The 12,118-nt window shown below is 39.8% G+C and overlaps 1 protein-coding gene across 12 annotated transcripts in view; it reads left to right on the top strand.

The window, feature by feature from the left end:
• The window catches only part of FAM184A (family with sequence similarity 184 member A), a 138,125-nt gene that overhangs the window by 107,727 nt on the left and 18,280 nt on the right, over nt 1–12,118 (top strand). For all 12 annotated transcript variants that reach the window (XR_008629751.1, XM_055134783.1, XM_055134778.1 and 9 more), the window contains 2 exons: nt 6,026–6,179; nt 9,750–9,877. Coding sequence is in view for 11 of the 12 variants with exons in the window: in XM_055134783.1 (XP_054990758.1) it covers nt 6,026–6,179; nt 9,750–9,877 (282 nt within the window). In the remaining variant the exon portion in view is untranslated. The remainder of the gene's footprint in view (nt 1–6,025; nt 6,180–9,749; nt 9,878–12,118) is intronic.

The following is a 12,118-nucleotide window of genomic DNA, read 5'->3' as shown; positions in this document are numbered from 1 at the left end:
TTGTTCTTTTGGATGTGTCCAGGTTCTGTAGTGTGAGATGATATGATATCTCATTATTGTTTTGATCTGCATCTCCCTGATGATTAGTGGTGAAGAGATTTTTTTGTGTGCTTTTTGGCCATTCGGATTTCTTCTTTAGGAAAGTTTCTGTTCATTTTGTTGCCCCATTTTCTGATGGAATTAGCTGTTTTCTTCTTGTAGAGTCCAACCAGTGCTATGCATATCCTTGATATCAACCCCTTATCAAATGGGTATTGGGTAAATATCCTTTCTCATTCTCTAGACTATATTTATATTCTTGTCACTGTTCTTTTGAGATACAGAAGCTTCTTATTTTAAGATAGTCCCATTTGTTTATCTCTGTTTCCACTTGCTTGTCAGTGGCGTGTCATCTTTGAAGATGACCTTTAGCTTCATTGTTGTAGAGGATTTTGCCAACATTTTCTTCAATGTAACTTATGGATTCTGATCCAATGTTGAGGTCTTTAATTCATTTTGATCTGACTTTTGTTCCTGGTATCAGTAGAGGTCTGAGCCCATTTTTTTGCATATAGCTGTCCATTTTGCCAGCAGTATTTGTTGATGAGACTTTCCTTGCTCCATTTCACATTTCTTGCTCCCTTATCAAAGATTAGATGATCATATATTTGAGGGTGTGTACAAGGATATTCAACTGTGTTCCGTTGGTTTCAAATCTGTCTTTGTTCCAATACCATGCTGTTTTAATTACTACCACTTTGTAGTAGTTTGAGGTTGGGGAAGGTGATGCCTCCCATCTTTTTTTTTCGCCAAGAATTATTTGGCTGTTCATGGGGCTGCTTGTTCCATATGAATTTCAGGAGTGTTTGATCAATTTCTTTGAAGAATGTCATGGATATCTTTATAGGGGTCGCACTGAATCTACATAATGCTTTAGGGAGTATTGCCATTTTGACAATCTTTTTTTTTTTTGTCTTTTTTTTTTTGGTAAGTTTAATAAGGTGATTTTTTTTTCCAATTTTTTCTTTCTTAAAGAAATATTTTATTGAACCACCGTGAAAACAAAAGAAATACAAAGCTTTCAGGTTTAAGTCACAGTCAAACACTGATTAAACCACCATCCCTTCACCAGTGCACCCGTTCCACCACCAAGAACCCCAATACACCCTCCTCCCACCCCCCCATCTAAGTAGCTAATGATATTCCCATTATTCTCTATATATATTGAGTACATTTCATATTTCCATACAGAACTCACTATTATTGATTGGAAATTTTCCCCAACAATCAGGCCTGCTGAATAGGCATCATCTAATAATTTCTCTTCATTGGTAAGAGTGAAGACTTTGAGTCCGCGCGGCTGGATAGCCGCCGTTTTGGGTTTCTAATATTTTAGCTCAGTTCACAAAATGGATGGCTGCAAGAATCCGCTCTGGTGCCAAATGGGTTAGGAGACCTCTGGATCACAGTCAATAGGCGCGGAGGCTCTGCTTCTCGTGCCGCGGCTCTCGGTTCATCTCTGGGCGGAAGGCGCGCCAGGAACGCCCCCCCCCCAGGACCACCTACAGGCTACGTCACTAAAGGAAGTCCTACCTCCTGGTGGAGGGGTCTTAGAGGGTGGCTCTCACCGCGTGGCTGCTGCCGCTGCCGCCATTTTCGCTCAGAAAAATGGGGTGGAGAGGAAAAATATCCCTCCCCGGGCTGCACGAGGTTGTAGTTCAGTTCACAGTCAAAATGCATGGCTCAGGCATCCGCTCTGGTGCCAAAATGGGTTAGGAGACCTCAGGATCACAGTTAATAGGCGCGGAGGCTCTGCTTCTCGTGCCGCGGCTCTCGGTTCATCCCATTTTGACAATCTTAATTCTCCCAATCTGTGAGCAGGGGATGTGTTTCCATGTCATCGTGTCCTCTTTTATTTTTTGAAGTAGTGTTTTGTAGTTTTCTTTGTAGAGGTCTTTTGCCTCCTTTGTTAAGCTGATTTCAAGGTATTTGATTTTCTGAGGCATGATTGTGAACGGGACTACTTCTTTCATATCACTTTCTTCTCGCTCATTATTTGCATATAGGAAAGCCATGGACTTTTGGGTATTGATTTTATAGCCTGTGAGTTTACTATATAAGTCTATTGTTTCTAGGATCTTCTTGGTAAAGGCTTTAGGGTTCTCTAAATATAGTATCATATCATCTGCGAATAGTGAGAGCTTGATTTCTTCCTTTCCAATCTGGATGCCCTTAATATCTTTTACTTGCCTAACCGCTATTGCAAGTACTTCCAGTATTATATTGAACAGAAGTGGAGAGAGTGGGCATCCTTGTCTTGTCCCTGGTCTTAGAGGGAAGACCCTTAGTTTTTCTCCATTGAGGATAATGCTTGCCATAGGCTTGTGGTAGATGGCTTTGACTGTATTGAGGAAAGTTCCTTCAATACCAATTTTAGTAAGAATTTTCATCATAAACAGGTACTGGATCTTGTCAAATGCTTTCTCTGCATCTATTGATATGATCATATGGTTTTTACCTTTTCTTTTATTGATAAATGAGTTATGTTGATTGACTTCCGAATGTTAAACTATCCTTGCATTCCTGGGATGAATCCCACTTGGTCGTGGAGTAAGATCTTTTTGATGAGTTGTTGGATTCTATTTGCTAATATTTTGTTAAGGATTTTCACATCCATGTTCACCAGGGATAGGGGCCTGTAGTTTTCATTTTTGTGGTGTCTTTGTTTGATTTTGGTATTAGGGAAATATATGCGTCATAGAAACTGTTTGGGAAGGTTTCTGTTTCTTCAGTTTCCTGGAAAAGCTTGGAAAGAACTGGCAATAAGTCTCTTTAAATGTTTGGAAGAATTTGCTAGTGAATCCATCTAGACCTGGGCTTTTTTGTTTTGGGGAAGACTTTTGATTACACTTTCAATTTCCTTGATGGTAATTGGACTATTCAGGTACTCCAGGTCTTCTTGGTTCACCCTTGGGAGATTATAGGAGTCGAGGAATTTATCCATTTCTTCTAGGTTCTCTTGTTCCGTGGCATACAGACTTTCAAAGTAATCTCTGATGATCTTTTGAATATTTTTGGTTTCTGTTGTGATGTCCCCCTTTTCATTTCTCATTCTGCTTATTAGGGGTCTCTCTTTCTTTGTGAGTCTTGCTAGTGATTTATCAATCTTGTTTATTTTCTAAAAAAAATAGATCCTGGTTTCGTTGATCTTTTGGATTGTTTTTTTTTGGGGGGGGCGGATTTCCATGTCATTAATTTTTGCTCTAAGTTCTATTACTTTTTTCCTTGTGCCTGATTTGGGCTCTTTTTGTTGGTCTTTTTCTAAGATCTTGAGCTGTGAAGTCAAGTTATGTATGTGGGCCCTTTCTTCCTTCCTGAAAAATTCTTGCAGAGCTATAAATTTTCCCCTTAACACCGCTTTAGCTATGTCCCACAGGTTTGGTAGCTCGTGTTTTCATTCTCATTTGTTTCCAGGTACCTTTTGATTTCTTTCTTGATTTCCTCCCTGACCCACTTGTTTTTCAACATTGACTTTAATTTCCAGGTGTTTGATTTGATTCTTCGTGTCTGTGTGTCATTAGCTTCTATCTTCAGTACATCATGGTGTGAAAAGATGGTTGATACAATTTTTATCTTCCTGATTCTATTGTGGCATGTTTTGTGACCCAGCACGTGGTTTATCTTGGAAAATATTCTGTGTGCACTGGAAAAGAATGTGTATTCGATTTTTTGGCTATGGAAGGCCCTGTATACATCTTTTATCCTTCCCTCTTCTATTTCTTCCTTCAAAGCCAGTACTTCCTTGCTGAGTTTTAATATTGCTGATCTATCCAGTGGTGATAAGGCAGTGTTGAAGTCTCCAGCTACTATTGTGGTGCTACGAATGAACTCTATAAGCTGTTGTTTTAAGTATTTAGCTGGTCCCTCATTTGGTGCGTATATGTTTAGAAGTGTTATTTCTTCCTGTTGTACATATCCCTTGATTATTAAAAAATGGCCTTTGCTGTCCCTTCTAATCTTTCTCAGCCTGAAATCTATGTTGTCAGATACTAGTATGGCCATCTCAACCTTTTTGAGGGAATTATTTGCTTGAAGGATTGTTTTCCATTCTTTGACTTTGAGTCTGTATTTGCTCTGACTATTCAGATGTGTTTCTTGTAGGCAGCAGAATGTTGGGTTTGGTTTTTAAATCCATTTTGCCACTGTGTGTCTCTTAATTGGTGCTTTTAGACCATTGAGAGATTCTTTTTTTTTTTTTTTTTTTGCTTTTTGGGTCACACCTGGTGAAGCACAGGGGTAACTCCTGGCTTTGCACTCAGGAATTACTCCTGGCTGTGCTCAGGGGACCATATGGGATACTAGGAATTGAACCCGGGTTGGCCACATGCCAGGCAAACGCCCTACCCACTGTGCTATTGATCCAGCCCCTGAGAGAGATTATTGTCATGGGGTTTTGTGCCATCTTTCTGTAGAGTTTTATTGTGCTTGTAGGGGTTTTTCTTGTCTTACCATAGCCCCTTTAGTCTACTGTTTGACCTTGCTGCTTGCATTATTGTGTCTCTATCTGTGGTATCCATCATTCTGATTATGATATGTCTTGGTGTCTTTTTATTAGGGAGTCTTTTAGCTGGTACCCTTTGGACTCCTTGGATCTGAATACCTGCATTCTCCATCTCTGGGAACTTCTCAGTAATGATATCTTTAACAGTTACTTTTTCATTGGGGTTGCCTCCCTGTCCTCCTGGCACCCTGATGATTCTTAAGTTGTTTCTCTTGAGTTTATCCCCTAGGTCTCTGAGTCACTCTAAAGCTATTTTGAGGTCTTTTCCCATTGTATGTTGTTGCCTGTTTGCTATCTGCAGCTCATCTGCAAGCTCATTGATTCTTTCTTCAGCTGTAGTCATTCTACTGTTGAAGGCACCCACTGAATTTCATCAACCGAATTCTTTATTAGTGACACTTTTGTTTGTAGCTTTCTTATTTCTGCTCTCATTTCTTCCTGTATTTTCTTGGCTGTCCATTCCACTGTTTCTTTCATGTACTCCTTTAATTTACTGGATGTCTGTTCCACCATTTCTTTGAGCTCGTTGAACATCCTCTGCATTTTATCTCTGAATTCTTTATTGGAGAGATCATACTTGTGGGTCATCCTTGTTGAGGCTTCTGGACTCTTACTCATCCACTCCTTGTGGTGGGGATTTGCGCTGTTTCTTCATGTTGTGTGGTAATATGGAGGTGGGACCCTCCAGTTCACTCTCAGTGAACCCCTCTCGCTGTCAGAAAGGATTCTGAATGAGTTAGGTTGATGGTGGTCATCTTTTTTCCCCTTCTAGAATACTATCTTCCTATATGGTGCTTCTCTGTGACTTATATGAGGCCTCTACTGAAGCTTCAGAGGGTGTGTTCTTTTATATTAGTCTTGTTCAGTTTCTTGTGTTTACCGTTATTTTGGTGAGATTAGAATAGACTACTGGACTATTGGCCTAATGTGATTGGGATATCCAGGATGTTCTCAGAATAGCCAGTGGAGATTGAAATATGAGTCCAGGTCACCACCCCAGAGGCCACGCTCCCCACCTCGTTGTACCTGTGAGGAAGTTGGCCTTGTTGGTGCCTGGGCAGAATTAAAGTCCCACTTCAGATGCAGTCCTAACGCTTGCCGGGGAACTCCTCTGACCTGGGTACCAGGGGGCACCTTGGCTGAGGGGGGGTCTTCTTGCAGTTCTCTGGGTTCGTTTTCTGGGCACTCCTCCCCGGAGGCCACCTGTGAATACTATGTTAGATAACAATTTCATACAACAACTCAAACACAGCGTATTTAGTCAAACAGGTTTCATGATGATTAGTTAATTCTCTATTGAAGTGACAAACTAATTTATTTTTATATTGTGATATAAACCAGTTTTAAATTAATTCTCAAGAAATTTAGATGAAAAACAAACATTTTAAATAACAGAAAGAGCTCTGATCATTATTTCATATTTTGTTTGCATTTTCCTCAGTATTTTAGAATAATAACTTGAGTATGTTTCTCCTTTTGTTCTAGGCACTTGAAAATCATTTACAACAGAAACACTCTGCAGAGCTTCAGTCATTAAAAGATGCACACAGAGAATCCATGGAGGGCTTTCGGGTAGAAATGGAGCAGGAGCTTCAGACTCTTCGGTTTGAATTAGAAGATGAAGGAAAAGCTATGCTTGGTATTTTGGAAGAATTATAGTACATTTCTCTCCTCTAAATTTCAAATTGAATCACAGGTTTTTGTTTTCAGTTTTTGAAGCATCAAAATGAATAGGTATTGTGCGTATTTTATTAGAAGTTACCAGGTGAAGACGCAAGTATGGTGGAGCATTTGATGTTGTCACTTTCTTGTATTTTAGTCTCTCTAATATGTGTCATAATGAATTCTACTTAGTATTTCCCTGGTAGTTAATGGTGTTCAACAGGTTTTCATAAGTTCATTTGCCTTCTTTTTATCTTCTTTTCCATGTAGTGTGAGGAAATGAGCTGGGCTTTTTGCATAGAAAGCATATACTTAGCTATTTGTGCTATTTCTCTGGCTGTCTTCTAATTAAATTTCTTTACTGTTGAGTTCTGAAAGTTCTTTTGTCTATTTTAAGTATATTTAAGTTCTATTTTAAGGTTCTCTTTAAGTGTCTTTGTTGGAATCCTTCAATTGACATTTCCTCCCTATTATTTTATTGATACTACTTTTGATGTCACCATTAAAATTTGAAATTTCAAATCCAAAGTACTCTTACTGCTGCCATCTTATCTGTTCCTATCTGAACCCTTTTGACCTTCTTGAATTATTTCCTCTCTTGGTTTCCACGATAGTAAGCTGCATTCACTCTACTTATACTTTTTTGGACCTCTTTTCTTTTTGTTAAATAAGTAAATATTTGGTTTGGGGGCCAACCTGTTGGTGCTCAGTTGCTGCTGTTAGCTCAGTGTTTGGGGATCATGTGGACCTCTTTCTGGCTCCCAAATTTCCCTAATTTACCTTTTCTTCTTTGGGTTTAGGATCACACCCTGGGTTGTTCAGGAGGTGCCCCTGCCTCCTTGCTCAGAGATTACTCAAAGTGTTGCTGTGGGCCAGGGGAAGGAGACTTTGGAGTTCTAGAAATTAAATTCAGATCTCCTGCATGCAAAACCTGTGCTTTAGCTGTTGAGCCATCCCTGCCCCTGACGTCTGCTCTCTGATCATCTTCTCAGTTCTCTTTCCCTGTACATCCATTAGGTTTTACCACGTCTCAGGATTTAATCCCCGGTTTTCTGTCTCCTCCCTCCACCCCACCCCCACCAGACTTTAGAGTTTCTGGATGATTTATAGGCACATGCATGGCTTCAACTATCTTTTGATGTAGAGTGACTCCAAATGTGTATATCCAGACCACTCTCTTTCCTTTTAAATTACATAGACATGTCATCCTGTTTTCTCAGACAGTGTGATAGTCTAACTCACTCTCCATGTTTTAAAATAGGAATGCACCATCTCCTCTGTGGTTTAGAATGTGTTGCTGTTCCTGTACCACCTACTTTAACAAATGTTCTCTATGGTTTATCCTGTTGCCAAAGCCAGGAATCTGGGAGTGGCATCCCACATTATTTTCTTTCTCTCACATCCTATCAGTTCCTCCTCTTAAGTGTTCCTCACATTGGTCTCTTATTTTTAAACACCAAGTTGTTTACAGTACAGTGTCTCAGATATTCAGTATTCCAACACCAGTCCCACACCAGCGTGCCCTTACCTCCACCACTGTCCCAGCCCTCAAGCATGCTCCCTGAGCAGGTACTAATTAATTTTACTCTATCTTGCTTGTTACAACATATATGTGTGTGTGTGTGTGTGTGTGTGTGTGTGTGTGTGTGTATTTGCTTTTTGGGTCACACCTGGCGATGCACAGGGGTTACTCCTGGCTCTGCATTCAGGAATCACCCCTGGCGGTGCTCGGGACCATATGGGTTGCTGTGAATCGAACCCGGTTCGGCCGCGTGCAAGGCAAACGCCCTACCCGCTGTGCTATCGCTCCAGCCCCACAACATATATTTTGTAATATATGGTGTTGCTAAAGTCATGGGCTGAGAATTCACTGAGCTGTTAGGTGCGAGTTGGGCCTTCTGCTATTGTTTACATTCACCAAGCTTAGTGGGCTTCTACTCAGTTTTCCCATCAGTATTCTTGTTTCTCCCAGGCTGTCAACTCTGGGAAGTTTGGAAGTGTTGCACAGCCACATATACACTGTTTGCTTCTGGGGCTTTGGAGCTGGGACATTCAACTGCTGATGTCTGTCTGGCATGTCTGAGACCAGTCCTGAATCCTCTGGCAGTGGTGGGAGCAGGCTGTGTATGGGTGGAGTGCTTGGCCTTTGGCAGGGCAGTGAATCGGCCCAGAGTTTAAGCCTGTGGTTGCCAGGCCTTTTCGGGATAACTCAGCAGCCAGTGAATATAGCCCTTGCTTTGCATGCATCTGGCCCAGGTTTGATCGAAGCACCACATATGATCCCCCAACCCTGAGAGAGTGATTTCTGATCACAGAGCCAGGAGTAAGCCCTAAGCACCATCATGTGCCTCCATTCCCCAACCCCCCCAATGACGGACTGGGAATGTAGCTCAAGTAGCATATGCTTAACAAATGTACAAGGTTCTGGGTTCAGTACCCAGGTCACATGGAACTCAAAACACCACTTTGTATGACTCTGGTTGCCCATGAGAACTGCCAGGAATGACCTCTACAGCACTGAAAAAAAAAACTATTGCCTTTCAAAAATCTCTTCAAATAAAATACTTATTTTAGAAGAGGCACGTGTGTACTGTCACACATATCACAGGTTGAGGACCAGGAGCGCAAGTATCAAGTAAGATGCATCTTTCATACTAAAACTTGCTTAGACTGAACTCTGCTCTCCCCCCAGTTTTTCCTCTGATTTTATTTTTTATAAACTAATTATTTTTGAGTTTTGGACAACAGCTGGGAGTCCTCAGGGGACCATATGGGATGCCGGGGAACAAACCTAGGTGGGCCTCATGCAAGCAGGCACGCTACCTGCTATTCTTTTGGTCAGGCCTGTTTATTTTAGATAAAATTATTGTGACAAGTTTCTTTTTTCATAGCTTCTTCAGTTTCCCTTTCTTTGGGAAAAGTAGGTGTTTTCACCATGGTGCTTTAATTATACCAAATAATTATCTCTAATGCCCCACTTAATCCTTGGCATGATGCCTTCCTTTCTAGCCTCATATTGTTATAAGCATGAGGCTACATATTAATTGCTGTTAGTATACTACTGATAGTCTATATGTGTGGTTTGTATGAGAGAATCAATGCAAAATTTAAATGACTTCCAAATTTCTCTAAAAGCATTCACCAGCCATTGTTTAATGTCTTTTAATGATTATGTAGAAGAATTCTATCTCAATGGAAAATTGCCTTCTAAACACAAGTCATGGTATCATTCATCTCTAAAGTTTCAGTGTTCTGATATTAAGAAGAGTTTAAAGCATTCATCTCCATTATCCCCTTACTTGCAAACTGAAGATACACACACAAAAATATATATCAATACTGTAGTCTATTTGAGCAGCTAAAAGTTTTCCAATCTTCATAGCTAGATGGTCTCTAAAATCATGATGGTCTCTGATAGTCTTAGCTCTAAAAGGTATAAAGAATAGTATGATATTATAATTGACATCTCATGAATAATATTTGTTAATTTTTGACCTGTATTGTCAGTTTTCTAAAAATATTCTAAACCTCTTTCCTTGCATTTCAGCTTCCTTACGTTCAGAACTGAACCATCAACATGCAGCTGCAATTGATTTGTTACGTCATAGTCATCACCAAGAATTGACAGCTGCTAAGATGGAATTAGAGAGAAGCATAGATATCAGCAGAAGACAGGTTAGTAACAATATTTTGTCCTGTGATGAATTGTTAAATCTGAATCAATTTAAATGTTGATTTTATGAAAATTATTTTGTAATAAGTAGAATGTTCACTAGTTATTTACTATCTATATTAAAAATATTGTGCACGTGCAAAAGAGTGGGCTTAGACCTTGACCTGGTACCATGGACACAAATCAAATCAAAATGGATTAAAGACCTCAACATCAGACCACAAATCATAAGGTACACAAACGATATTGAAGATACAGGTATCTTCAAAGATGACATGCAACTGGCCAACCAAGTGGAAATAGAGATAAACAAATGGGACTACATTAAACTAAAAAGCTTCTGCACCACAAAAGATACAGTGACCAGGATGCGAAGACAATCTACAGAATGGGAAAGGATATTCACCCAATACCCATCAGATAAGGGGTTGATATCAAGGGTATATAAAGTACTGGTTGAACTCTACAAGAAGAAATCATCCAACCCCATCAGAAAATAGGGTGAAGAAATGAACAGAAACTTTCCCAAGGAAGAAATACAAATGGCCAAAAGGCACATGAAAAAGTGCTCTACATCACTAATCATCAGGGAGATGCAGATCAAAACAACCATGAGATACCACCTCACACCACAGAGACTGGCACACATCCAAAAAAACAAAAGCAACTGCTGTTGGAGAGGATGCGGGGAGAAAGGGACCCTTCTACACTGCTGGTGGGAATGCTGACTGGTTCAGCCCTTTTGGAAAAAAATATGGATGCTTCTCAAAAAATTAGAAATTGAGTTCCCGTTTGACCCAGCAATACCACTGCTGGGAATATATCCCAGAGAAGCAAAAAAGTATAGTCGAAATGACATCTGCACTTATATGTTCATCGCAGCACTGTTTACAATAGCCAGAATCTGGAAAAAACCCGAGTGCTCTAGAACAGATGACTGGTTGAAGAAACTTTGGTACATCTATACAATGGAATACTATGCAGCTGCTAGAAGAAATGAAGTCATGAACTTTGCATATAAGTGGATCAGCATGGAAAGTATCATGCTAAGTGAAATGAGTCAAAAAGAGAGAGACTGACATAGAAAGATTGCACTCATCTGTGGAATATAAAATAACAGAATAGGAGACTAATATCCAAGAATAGTAGAAATAAGTACCAGTAGGTTGGCTCCATGGCTTGGAAGCTGGTCTCACATGCTGGGGAAAAAGACAGCTCAGATAGAGAAGGGAACACCAAGTAAAATGTGGTTGGAGATTTTGCCTGGGAAGGGAGATGTTTGCTGAAAGTAGACTAGAGACTGAACACAATGGCCACTCAATACCCCTATTGCAAACCACAACACCCAGTTGGGGAGAGAGAGATCAAAAGGGAGTACCCTGCCACAGAGGCAGGGTGGGGTGGGAGGGATGCTGGGTTTATTGGTGGTGTAGAATGGGCACTGGTGAAGGGATGGGTTCTCGAACATTGTATGAGGGAAACATGAGCACGAAAATGTATTAATCTGTAACTGTACCCTAATGGTGATTCACTAATTAAAAAATAAATTAATTAAAAAAAAAGCTTGGTGCTGGGAAAGATACACTGGTAGAGGGATGGGTGTTGGAACACTGTATGATTGGAACCTAACTATAAACGGTTTTGTAAGGATCTGTCTCACAGTGATTCGATTAAAAGAAAAAACAATAAAGATGAAGAGTAAAAAAAAGTTAAAGGAAAATAGACAATTCAATTTTAGTATATTGGTCATAAAATTATATTTCATGATCTTGCAATGAAAAATTTTTTATTTTAGATTAAATTATCTTGAGAAAGTAAGCTATAAAATATGTAAATTTTTTTTACTGAAACACTTAGATAGAAACTTACAAAGCTGTTCATGATTGATTTCATGATTAGATTTCAGTGATAGTTTTTGAGTTTATATATCTGTATGTCTGGAGTTTACACATAGTGTAATGAAGGCTATTATTTACTTGTTTTTTAGACTGACAACACTTAGTTTGTAGGTTTTCAGCTATGTTAAAGATCAGCCCAGATTTTCTCTTTATTGTTAGCAAGCTTTAAATGAGTCCCCATACAATGATAGAGGGAAGTTTTTGTCTTTTTTGTTGTGGGTGGGGTAATTGGCCACACCTGTTGGTGCTCAAGAATTACTCTTCTTGCCTTTGTGCTCAGAGATGACTCTTAGTTGTTTTTAAGGAGACCATACCAGGTGCTGAGATCACATTTGGACTGGCCAC

Source organism: Sorex araneus, chromosome 4, assembly GCF_027595985.1.
Source record: "Sorex araneus isolate mSorAra2 chromosome 4, mSorAra2.pri, whole genome shotgun sequence".
NCBI lineage: Eukaryota > Metazoa > Chordata > Mammalia > Eulipotyphla > Soricidae > Sorex > Sorex araneus.
This window is presented reverse-complemented; position numbering and strand designations above follow the sequence as displayed.